This window comes from Xiphophorus maculatus, chromosome 24 (assembly GCF_002775205.1).
Source record: "Xiphophorus maculatus strain JP 163 A chromosome 24, X_maculatus-5.0-male, whole genome shotgun sequence".
NCBI lineage: Eukaryota > Metazoa > Chordata > Actinopteri > Cyprinodontiformes > Poeciliidae > Xiphophorus > Xiphophorus maculatus.
This window is the reverse complement of record NC_036466.1, coordinates 2121251-2133678: the sequence shown is the minus strand read 5'-3', so window position 1 is coordinate 2133678 and position 12428 is coordinate 2121251. Positions and strand designations below refer to the sequence as shown.

The 12428-nt window shown below is 40.1% G+C and overlaps 2 protein-coding genes across 4 annotated transcripts in view; one reads left to right on the top strand and one right to left on the bottom strand.

Annotated features, from left to right (window-relative positions):
* The first annotated feature begins 2026 nt into the window (after positions 1-2026).
* On the top strand, positions 2027-9137 carry LOC102234293 (grancalcin-like). The gene is made up of 8 exons (XM_005808067.3): positions 2027-2150; positions 3752-3979; positions 4363-4432; positions 6718-6761; positions 6845-6992; positions 7246-7359; positions 7476-7534; positions 8572-9137. The coding sequence occupies exons 1-8, from the start codon at positions 2127-2129 to the stop codon at positions 8596-8598; spliced, it is 714 nt and encodes a 237-aa protein (XP_005808124.3). The 5' UTR covers positions 2027-2126; the 3' UTR covers positions 8599-9137.
* A 76-nt stretch (positions 9138-9213) lies between these two features.
* The window catches only part of LOC102234543 (potassium voltage-gated channel subfamily H member 7-like), a 65216-nt gene continuing 62001 nt past the window's right edge, over positions 9214-12428 (bottom strand). For all 3 annotated transcript variants that reach the window (XM_023329413.1, XM_023329414.1, XM_014472142.2), the window contains 2 exons: positions 11768-11945; positions 9214-11600 (listed from right to left, as the gene is read on the bottom strand). In XM_023329413.1, the coding sequence (XP_023185181.1) occupies positions 11361-11600; positions 11768-11945 (418 nt within the window). In that variant the 3' untranslated portion in view covers positions 9214-11360. The remainder of the gene's footprint in view (positions 11601-11767; positions 11946-12428) is intronic.

Sequence of the window (12428 nt, the reverse complement as noted above, 5' to 3'; positions counted from 1 at the left end):
TATTTTTTATTTAGGCAGGACAATTTACTGAGAAAACAAGTGACTGGGCCCAAAATTGACTCCTTTCATAGGAGAGAAGCAGATAATGCTTTGTAGATATAGTCTGGTATGTCCAACGATCACATGTATTTTTTAGCACAAGACACATAGAAATTGTAAAACATAATACTTTTGAGAACCAGAGGGTTGGTATGGTAACTCTTTCTTTGTCATTACCTTGTTCAAAGTGTCGGGTGTCTACATTGGTGAAAGAGGTTGAGAAAGCTAGAATAACTTGAAAGAGACTAAACACTGTTTTCCATTCAAATGTAACATATGCACAGTCACTTAGAAATACAAGTTTAACGGTTCAACAAATTAACCCTGTTAGCTGCCTGCTTGTGTTCTTATCATGGTTCACGTCTACGGTTCCTGCAGCCGTCAGTGTCGGAGTGCTGGAATCCCCCTGTGTGGAGAAAGTGGTAACCTCCCAGTAATGGAGCTGAATTCAGTTAAAACCACAAAGCACCACAAAGCTAACAGGAACAGGAAGTTACAGCCTGTGCACTCAGGAGTAGGACATAATGTACCTGCTGCATCAATTTGATGCTTTTTGCTTTGATTGTAGATTGGTCAGTGAGAGTGCAAAGTTTGTTTTTCTATTCTTTTTTTAAAGATTTTTTTATTTTACCTATGCCTTTCAAGATGAGTGTTTGTTGTATTTCAAACTTTTGGCAAACATGTGGAAAACGGTGCTAGCACTAGCTAGATGAAACCAAAATGAACTTTGTAGCAGAATACTAAGTGTGACTGAAGCTAATGGTGCACATTCAGCTAAGCAAACAATCCCCTGGGTGAAACATGGTGATGGCAGCATCATGTTGTGGAGAGGCTTTATCAGGTTCAATGATGCTGGCCAGAGCTGATGGGTGGAGCTACATGTTGTAAAGCTGCACCGACTTGAGGCGGTTGAATACAAATGCTTGCCACATTTGTCATTTTTTAGATTTTTACTTGTAAAAATGTTTAAAACCATGTCTCATTCACCTTCCAATTCACAATTACACTTTACTTTGTGTTTATTTTATAATAAACTGGTAGCAAGAGGAAAGAAATCTGCTCTTGGATTCTTTTTGTTGAAAGGAAGTATTTCCTTTCCACTGTCACCGCTTGCTTCTTGATTATGAGTGGTTAGTTAGAGAACCCTTACACAAATTACATCTAGAATAATTTTACATCTGGAATGTAATTAAAATATTTCCAATTGAATTGACATGTCTGTAATTATGTGTTTCTGTGTATTAAAATGATTTGTCTTGTTGCCTGGAGGAATCATACCATAGGAAATCGCTGTAACCTCTGTGTAATGATTGCTGTGAAGATGGGTTCCTCTTTTTTTTAATTCTTCAGTGAGGAAATTAAAATCTGAGTGCTGTTGATCAGATTGCAATAGCACCATCTAGTGGTTAATGGACAGCAAGCCTTCAATTTCTCTTAAAATGAAAGAGATTTATTTATAGATGCATTTCTATCAGCCAAATTCATATTTGTGACTCGAATCCTTTATAACGTCCATTTTTTGCGAAATGAGCTCATCACTAATTATGCTGACAGCTGTTGATTTTTTTTTTTTTTTTTTTTTTTAAAAACGTTTTTAGCCTATGGCTTCTTTTTCCGATGTTATAACAATTTGGAAAATTATTGGCAAATATATTTAAGGTAAAAGCTTTGTTAGCCTATTATCAACGTGTCAGACACATTTAGACATCAATGTTTATAATTCAGCTTTATAGGTTTATACGGCCAGCTAAAGAAAATCACTCCCACAGCATGATGCTGCCGACACTATGTTTCACAGTCATGTTAGCGTGTTAGATGACTTGTGGTTTATATGACAGCGAATTCGTCCTAGTAAAACTGCTAGTTTCAGTTCTGGACCATAAAAATGAAAACAGCAGGTAGGCGGGTCTTTAAAATGATTCTCCTCTCTCATTGGTTCGCCGCGTCATCAGTCACGTCCGACTTTCGCAGGGCGGAAGTGATGTAGAGACCACTCTCACTTCTCGGAAGTTGTTACGCCTCGAAACAGCAGCGCTAGTTGTTACCTGAAAGCTTTAAACTTGAAGGAGTTTATCTGGCGCAATCAAATGGCTTATCCAGGATACGGCGGGGTGAGTAGAAAATATGTCCGAACGTGTTTTTATTTATTTTTTTCACAAGTCACCAACTTTAGTTGGGTAGAAAAGCCCGGAATCTCCTGGGAGGTTTGAGCCTCAGTTGTTCTGCAGGACAAATGGGAGGATTTCATGTTGAGGAGAGCGAATAAGCAACAGTTCCGGTATTTGCTGCATGTTAAAATTAAATGCTGACTTCCGGGTGAAAAATCCCGTTACGTTAACGCTGCGTCATAAAAGGGCTTTTATTTAGTTTGTGTAAAACAGTAAAGTGCGTTTTCTACATTTTTCAGCTAAATGTGTTTAGCCTAGATCCCCTGGAGAATTTGATGATAAAGGTAAAGTATAGAATAAAGAGCTCAATACATCCATTAGTAACTTTTAATCTACATAGACCGGGTGTTGTGAGTGAAAGTGTCATGTGACTAAGGTGGACCAGGTGCAGTTGCACCTGGTTTACCGCGCTTTGAATGAGCCATAGGTCAAAGTTGAAGCTTATCAAGCTTTCCATTTACCCCGGATGTCACAACTCATCCTGGGTTTGACGTCATATTCGTGGTAACAGCGTTCTAGTTAAGAAGTTGGACTTTAGTGTACAGCCCCGTTTACAAACTTCATTTTACTGGAAAGAAAACGCTTCCCGGTATTATAACTTGTTCAGTTTAGAACATTTCTTTTACATGCACTCCTGCATGTGTGTCTTGTAAAATAACCATGTTTCCAAAATACCTTACTACTGTTTAAGGGAGGAGCGGCCATATTGAAACGTGAAGTTCTCCTTAACTTCACCTAAACTTCTCCCACTACCCACTCGTGGTAGTGGGAGAGCTCCCAGTGGAAAATTTACTACGGTGTTTTAGGGCTGCTCAAAACAAAACACTCAGAAATTTACCCTAAAAAACAAGGAAATGTCAGAGTTTGAAAAGTCAAAAGTGTACTAGTATATATATATATATATATATATATAGGCTATATATTTTCGAATTTTCTGACATTATTCCAAACAACTCTCCTTTTTTGACAAAAAATAACTTTTTTCTTGTTCGTTTTTTTTTGTTTTTTTAACAGCCCTAAAATGCCGTCATAGAAATCTGACTTCCCAGGGTGTTTCAGTTATTTAGTTTTTTTTCCTGCTGGGAAGTTGGAATTTCCCGTTTCAAAATGTAACTTGAATGCAGCTCAACCTCCTCTGCTCATTCGTTTCTACTCGGTGTGGAATGTCTGGATTTTACATTTAGGATTTGTCAGGTCTGAACAAGTAGGCCAATTCATTTAGGATGAACTTTGACCTCAGGACATGATTTGTTTTGCACATGGCAAAGAAAATCACAGTTAGACATATCTGTCCGTACGTTGATCTCTTAGTGTCCTCCATCTGTTTATCATTCTGTCCATTCAGCCATTTGTTTAGCCAGGTCACCAAATCAGTCATCATTCTAAGCCTCCAATCGTCTGTCTGTTCTTTCATCATTCCATCAATTATTCTTTTCACCTACTGAATGTCTGAGTGTCATTATTGTCTGACGTTCAGATCCTACTTTTACATATAATGAATGTTTAGAGGTTGAATTTCTCTCCTGTTTGATCCGTTTTGTCAGTATGGTGGCCCCATGCCAGGGATGCCACAGCAAGGGATGCCTGGAGGCCCCATGGGAGGCCCCATGCCCGGGCAGATGGGCGGACACATGGGCGGTCCGATGGGAGGCCCAGGACCCCAGCCAGGATACGGTTCATACGGAGGAGCCGGCTACACAGGTGGATACGGCGCCCCGACCCCAGCTGCCAACGATCCGATGTGGGGTTACTTCACCGCCATCGCGGGGCAGGTGAGCGTGGGCGGGCTGCAAGTCTAAACAAAGAGAAGTTCTTGAAAACACAGAGGTGAAGTGCAAGTCTTTACACTTCCCCAGAAAGTGGGGAAGTTACAGTTCTGAAAAAGCTTTAGAACACTAATTGTTTTTTATTATTGTTATTACCTTTGTATTTAAATCCCCTGGATATGATCAATGGAAATAACTGATGGATTAAAACGAAAACTAGTGTCTTTTATTTGCAGTAATCAGACAGGAAATTAGCAGAGAGAAGGAGGAAGACCTGCAGTCAGGAGTCAAACAGCTGCATCTACGACTAATGGCTTCAACCTCTAAACCTCAGAGACATCTTTAGTTCTTTATGCCTGTAATGGCCTCACATGAGCCTGTCTGTGCAGGATGGAGAGGTGGACGCAGAAGAGCTCCAGAGGTGTTTGACTCAGGCTGGATTCACTGGCAGCTACAACCGTAAGTTTATTTATGCTTCTCTATCATGGCTGAAACCAGATACTTACAAACACTGAATATAAAAACAGACTCATTGTCTCACGGTCTGACATTAAATACGAATAAACATTTCCTGTTTTAGATCACTGGGGATTGCAGCATGTGTTTCTGTTTGTTCAATGCCAGAATCATAAGAGCCATAGCTTAGCTAAGATTACTGTACCTTTATAAAGAAATGACAGAAGCCTGGGGCCTCATGTGTAAAAGAGAACTCAGTTTTCACACTAAAACTTGGCGCACAAAAAATTTGGATATATAAAGCCGTGTGCACGTATATTACTGCACACCTTTCCTTTCTACATAATAATATAAATAATAAGAGCGTAGCTGCTGGTCCGCCCTGTCGCCACCCATAAATTCATATGTAAATTAGTATAAATAGTATAAAGTCTGCCACCACGTCAAGCAATGACCATGGCAACGGTCCTTGCTTGTAAAAGTATTTATAATAATAATATATTTTATTTTAAAGATGCTTTCAGGCTATAAAACATTACAGTTAGCAAGAGATAAAGGAGGAATGTCACTCCCATGTTTGGAAAATTATTTACAGAGCAGCACAACTGCAGCATGTGGTTTACTAGTGTGAAGAGGGGATGACGCAAAATGGAAAGAACTAGAACTGAGTCAAATTGACTTATAATATGTCTGAAGACCACATATTCAGGTGAGTTGTGTGTTTCTACAAAAGTCCCTCTTGGCATCTGGTTCACAGAGTTTCATAATCCTCTTCTAAAGAGGAAAACACGGTTATTAAGATGGATTCAGCACGATAAGGGTTTTTCGCCAGCACAACCTGACTTAAGATTCAAAGAATTGACTCGGACTGTGTGATCTCTTCTGGAACTGACCTGGAAAGTTTCCAACAACTGCAGGAAAAATTCACCCTTGACAAACAAGACTTTTTCAGATGTTTGGAGCTCAGGCATCACTTTCATCAAAATGTAAAAATATTAGAAAAAGAAATGATCAGGACCTCATTAATACCTTTATTGATGCCTATAAAGGTAAATCTTATAATAAGAAGTTGTTCAGACTATATGTGAGCTTAGAAGCCAATAAAAAACATCAACATTATATATTAAAAATACACGTTGAAGGGATGTAAACATGATACTGACGGAGGATGAGAGCCAAATGAAATCCTCCACCACCAGCTCAGGACATTGGAGGTCATTTTCATGGAAGAATATTGTTAGGTGTTTTTTATAACTCCCAAAAGAACAGACTGTCAGACTGTCAGAGCTGAAACAGGGCCTTGCTGGAGGCAATGCAGCAATGTGATGGCTGACCACTTTCATATTTTCTGGGGCTGCCCATTGACTTATTCCTATTGCTTGAAGGTGGTCAGAGAGATGACAGTAATTCTCAGCTTTGAAATTGAGCACAATTTTCAAACTATATATTTATGTAATTTGCCAAATGAGCTCAACTTTCAGGATACTTTTTGATAGTACTACTGACAGCAGGGAAGAAATCAGTAACAAGAAAATGAGTTAGTGGGAGAAGAAATATGGCTCGACTGAAGGGTGACTGCAGCTGCACACGGAGCTCAGAGCTCCAGGATGATCAGTCTGGATTCATCTAAACACTAATAAACCATCATCAACATTTCCCTGCAGATCAATATGGTCTCTGATTAATCGCTCCCTCTGAATCCTTCTATTGGCGACGTTCTCCATCAGAGTCAAAGCGCTGCACATTACTCACCTTTGCGCAGCTACTTGTATAGGTGTGACTGTAAACACATCCATTTAAAATCCCCTTAAAAATAATCAAACCTGTTTGGAGTTAATCTGATCAACCCTGGTTTCTGTTTTTAGTGAGAATGAAATTTCCACTTAGATGTTTTCCATGCGCTTTGGTGCACAGACCAATACGTTACATCCTTAAGAGACTAAAACTGAGGAAAAGAACTATTTACATTGGACTGAGGTTTTCACATCCTTTCATTTTTATTTTCTTTATTTTGTGTGCGTGTTAAGTTATTGTCTGAGGATAAATGTGGTTCAGTTTCATCGTTTTAAGTTGAAAGAATAAAATATTAAAATCATGAGTAAACATGGGGTTTGATGCTTCTTGGTCTGAGTGACACTGAATGGAGTCAGGTTTCAGATATTTAGGTGAGTTTTCAATTTTAAAGTAGTTCTTGATGTTCAAAGACAAAATAATGTACTATTATTGAAAATTAAACTGTAAATTTGATGCATTTGTAATGAATACCTTTTTGTGTTTCATCTGTGCAGCATTTAGCCTGGACACCTGCAGGATCATGATTGCGATGCTTGATGTATCCTTTGTGTGATGGGTTCACCCCCCACCTCCACCTGGACATGTGACCCGTTTATGAGAACTTAACCGGATCGTCTCCAGCGGGACTTCACGGGCAAGATGGGCTTCAACGAGTTCAAGGAGCTGTTCGCGGCTCTGAACGGCTGGAAGCAGAACTTCATGATGTTCGACCAGGACCGCAGTGGAACCGTAGAACCTCATGAGATGTCCCAGGCCATCAACGCCATGGGTGAGAGCAGGAAGCGTTCGCGATGACGGATAGCCAGACAGCACCAGAAGGACGGCTCTTAATTAAAGTCATTTAGAGCCAAATGAGCGCTGAGCTTATCTTTCATTTATCACTGCAGAGGAAACTGTCATTACTCATTACTTTATTTTCTTCCTGTGTTTCAATAGATGTACTTGGTTTAAAATGAGTTAAGGTTCAGTTTACTAGAACTCAGTGTGTTCTCTACCCCCCAACCCAATTTGTTCTGCATCAGGTTACCGCATCAGTCCTCAGGGCCTGAATGCAATCATAAAGCGTTACAACAAAGGAGGCAGAATCTACTTTGACGACTACGTGGCCTGCTGCGTTAAACTGCGAGCTCTAACAGGTTGGAACGCAGCGTCTGATTGGTTCAGTTTTTCTCACAGAGTCTTTACTGGCACCTCTGCTTTCAAACACTGTTAACTGAATTCATGTAGTCACCGCTTCCTTTTCCTGTTGCAGACAACTTCAGACGGAGAGACACCATGCAGCAGGGGTCAGTCACTTTCCAGTACGATGATGTAAGTGCCGTCACTTCTTCAGTATGTAGTTTGTGTCGGTAAAGAAGCTTGCACAAGCATCTGTCACCTTATGGCCACATATTTCAACATGTTTTGTTTGGGGAATTTTGTGGGAGAACGACGCACAAAGTGGAAGGAAAGTGACTCATAGTTCTACTATTCTTTGTAGCTCAGCTCAGTAAGGGTGGATTCTGATCAAGCTAACTTTACTCTGCTAATAAGGGAACTGGCTGCAAGGTTTTCTTCAGCAGTATTTTATTTTGATAACCTGCATTATTTTCTTCTACTCCTACAGTTATGTATTTTTTGTATCAATAGGATAAAATTCTAAATATATTTGTTAAAGGAGCAGCATTATAAAAAAATCACTTCTCAGATGTTTTCATCATGTAATAATGAAAGACAAGGATTTGAGAAATTCTTTAATCTTTTGTGGCAACCATTCAGCTCTGTGAAACTCTTGTTTGGCCCTAGTGGCCCCTTCAAGGCACAGCTCCTTCTCTGAGCAGCACTTCCCTGTGACTCCTTCAGTCTAGCCTGCAGCAATTGGCAAACATCTGGTGGAGCTGCATCTGTTGAGCTGGCTGTGTGAGCCACTTTTCAGTGCAATGTTGGTAAAAACGCTGCTAAAGGGTTAATAGAGGAAAACTTTCCTGAATGTCTTCAGCAAGATTTTTTTTTTTAAAGAGACAGAGGCCCAAAGTGTTAAATTAAAAAGTCACATTTCTTTTATGACATATTTGAGTTATAAAATGGCACTGTGCCTGGAATACTGGCCCTTTAAAACTTTTGACTCCCAACTGTTTTTTTTCATGTGGTGTAATCTAGACTTTGATGCTTGTAGTCCTTGGTAACCAGTATTTATATCTGTAGAGTAGAAAGGCTTTCCCATGATTCCATGCACACACTTGCTATGTTATCTGATGGTGCAACACTTGGACTTTGTGCTCTGATTAAAACAACAGAGCAGCTTTATCTGTCAGATTGTTGCTGAATGTGCTTTACACATTCTCTCCCTCTGTGTCTTCTGTCTACAGTTCATTCTGTGCACAATGGCCATCTAAGCCCCGCCTCCTGCCCCACAACCAGAGGTCAGAGCGTCCAGGACGGTCAGGTCATACCTTGAGCCGGCCAGTATATCATATCACACGGCAGGAAACAACTTCATGTTGTAACGCTTTGGTTTGCGCTGGATATTTATAATGCAAACACAGAAACAGCATTATTGACATTAGAACAGAATTTTGGACAATTCACTGTACTAATCTAATTTACCTTTACTTTGGAATACGTATAATTAACCAATGCATAAGGAATGTACGTACACCTCTTGTGCCATTATAATCAGAATATATGCTGAAGTATATCTTTTTTATAGTTAACTGTGCATGTTGTGATTGTAGAAGAAATTGTCCTAAAGTGGTGATTTAATTTAAAATGACCATTTTCAGCAATGTTTATTATAAAAGATCACATTAGATATTTGCTATTCATGTTTACCAGTGATTATTGGTAGTGTCTGAAATCCGCACTCCAAGCCAAACACTCCCACTTCTGTAACAAATTCATATTTTTGTTAAAATAAACTCATTACAATCATTAATTTTTCTTTATTCATTTATACAATTGTGCATCATTTCCCAGTCTATTTACATAATATACTTCATTTCTTTAAATATAGTTAAGAACAGAAACATTCAGAGTAGCTGTTAAGTGTCGTATTGTATAAAATACAGTGGCAAACGTTTAAAAAAAATGCATAAAAACAATTGTGAACAGCACTAGATTTAAAAAGTGACATTTAGATCCAGTACAGCAAGGTTGCTTATCTCTGTGCAAAAGTTTGCAAATCCCATCAAAAGTTCAGCAGACAAGCCGGCAACTTTTATTCTGCGTCTCAAGACGGATGATCAAAGGAAGGAGGCGGCACTGTGCTGGAAATACTTGAACAATTTCTCTTTAGGTCTGTTTGTAATCTTAGATATTCTGCTGGTATGATTTGAGGGATCGGTAAGAACTCGCCTGATTCTGCATGCAGAAGAAGTGGATGGAGAAACAGAAAGACTACAGTGTTGGGAAAAGGTTGGTCTCCTTGCAGCTTTCTATTTTTGCATGTTTGTTACTTTCAGATCAAACTAATTTTAATGGAAAATATAACAAGTTAATACAAAAGGCAGTTTTCATTTGTTACGAGAATAAAAGGACCAAGGCAACATGGCCATTTGAGGAAAATTATGGTTTTTAACTTTGTCAAATGAAATTTGAGGACTGCATTTTGTATTTACTCTTTCTATATGTCTGAAAATAAAATGAGTTTGATACAAAATTAAACATCCAAAAATAGAAACGAGATGTAAAACATCTTCACGCCGCTGTATAGGATAAACGTCTTTCTGCCTTGCTACATTAAGAGGTGATGTATTGCAGGCTCAGAAACCATAAAACACAAACAACCAATGAAATGGGTACAGTTTAGGAAAATAGTTCTTGGTGGGTTCTACAGATGTTGTGCTGAATGTTTAATAGAGACCCAGAATCCAACACTGTCGTCTCTGAGATACGTGAGCCGTTATTGGGGTTGATGCTGTTCTAGAACAGGAAACAAATCCACTTCAGCATGCACATCAAGGTAAAATGATGGTTACGTATCAGTCGGTTAACCCTACTGTTTATGAAGGCTAGAGCAAGTGAATAAAGCTAAGGCCAAACTTTTTTTATCTCTAGTTTTTCTGATTATGCTTTCTTTCAGGAAGTTGTAGTTTCTCAGAAAACAATGGAAGACCTGAAGCATGCACCGTCCCCAGCAGGACCAGGTACCTTCCTGCTCTCAACGACTGAAAAGAAAATAGATTGAAAGGTATCAGAGTGCCTTGGCCTCTAGCTATTACTGTCGCATCCTTTTCCTTTAAGTGTTACTATGACACTTAAAGGAACAGGGTACCTGTTGAACAACCAATTTAACTGAAGTTCTCACTAAATTGGATGTTGTCGATTTTAACTCATTTGTCCTACATGACATGCAAATGACAAAGCAAATTAATGTATCAGAAACGCTCCCTATTGTTAAAAGTAGTTTTTTCTCTGTTCGGTCCACTAGTGTTGCCTGCACTGGCCCGTCATTATTGCTCTCAAAAGGCAGGGTCTTGTTCTTCTGGTTGTGGTGGACGGTAGGCACGCTAAATATACACAGATCTCATGGGGAAAAAAGGTTCCAACTTTAAAGCAGTGACGTAAAATCTACAATACAGGGCAGCGTCACATAATACATGCCATATTTTTTCTGAACTTTGAGGTTAGTTGATAAGTTCTAGAAAGTATAAGCGCTAATAACGTAACCTCTAAGCTCTAGTAAAGTAGGGCCTGTATTATTTTGCGGTAATGCCTCAGCGAGTTTCAAGTAGCTTTGTTCCCTATGTAGAGGGTATAGATGTAGAAAACTAGCTACGGTATTCTGAGCATGCCGATCACACCTGAACGCCTCAGGAGTGCCTGTGTGAGGAACATGCAACAGAAAGGAGAACGTAGATCATGCATATCTAGAAGTAGCACATTAGGTGCTTTATGTTGCTGGCAGTGGTCTATTTGAACTATGTACAGGATAGCTAATGACTTTACATATGTTTAATAATATAGAGTATAAATACCTCAGTATAAATGGATTTTGTACATCTAGATCAGAGCTGGGGAGGGCTGGGCTTCAGAGATGGTCTCAAAAGGAATGGAAGAAAATCTACAGTTTTTAATCCTTTGCATAATTCAGTCTCTTTCTTAGACCCTGAGTCAAGCTTAAGAGAAGACCTTTAGTCTTGAAGTGTTGTGTGTGGGGCTACTGTCCTGGAAGGCCTGGGTCGGACACGGGCCTGTGGAGTCCCAACGTTCCTGAGCTGCCGGGGACGTCGGGGAGGGAAGCCTGCCGCACCGGCGTGGCCGGACCGCTGCTGCCGCTAGTCGTGTGTCTCTGCTCTGGGTAGGGGGCGCTGTCCAGCACCCCTGCTGGAAAAGTCTTTGTGTGGACAACTGGAGAGGGGTCTTTGGATTTCATAGCAGAGCTCTCTGAGTCGGGGCCCTGAGGAACAGCGCAAAGGTTACACTTTTGGAAGCAAAGATATTTTTTTATAAAACAAAAGCACCACTTCTACAGATTTCAACTGAGTGAACACTGAAAAGCTGTGATAGAAAAATAAAGGCAACACAAAAGTTTTGAGACCAATGTTGGACATTGTTCTGGTCTACCTGTGGCAGAGGCGGCGCCGGGTCCAGGCTGAGGGCCGGTGCCGGCTGGACCCTGATGGGCAGGCTGTGGTACTCTGGGCTGGAGGTGACGGTGCTGTAGGCGGGGGGGCCGGCAGCGGTCTGCCTTTGGAGGAGCTGCAGGATGGCCTGGATGTCTGCAGTCATCTGGGACTCCAGTCTGATCACACATACGATACACACAGAAATGATTTTCTGTGAGGGAATCCATCAGTCTGGGTTTCATCAGTTAACTTAATGAGAGAGTAAACCTGGATGAGAAAAAAAATGAGCACATCTGTTCTCCTAAATCAAGCCTTCTGCAGCTATTTAATTCCTAAACCAAGCCAAACATTAGCAGAGATGATTGCATTAAACTACTTAGCTCTTGCTGTGATCTCATCACTACAGATTATTTATTTACTTTTCCTTTTATTGCTCTGCTGTGACTGAGCTGCTCTGAGTTTGCGGCTGCAGCAATCAGGATCGTTTCCTCAACATACACTGGGAAGAAATTAAAGGAATGAAAATGAGTGAGCATCAATCAGATCTGCTGAAATCCACCGGTTATACAAGTCGGGTGTCAACACCCACTTACAACACTAGAGGGAGACACTGACCTTCCAACCTGATATGTTACCCTCTATAATAGAAGAACAGTACC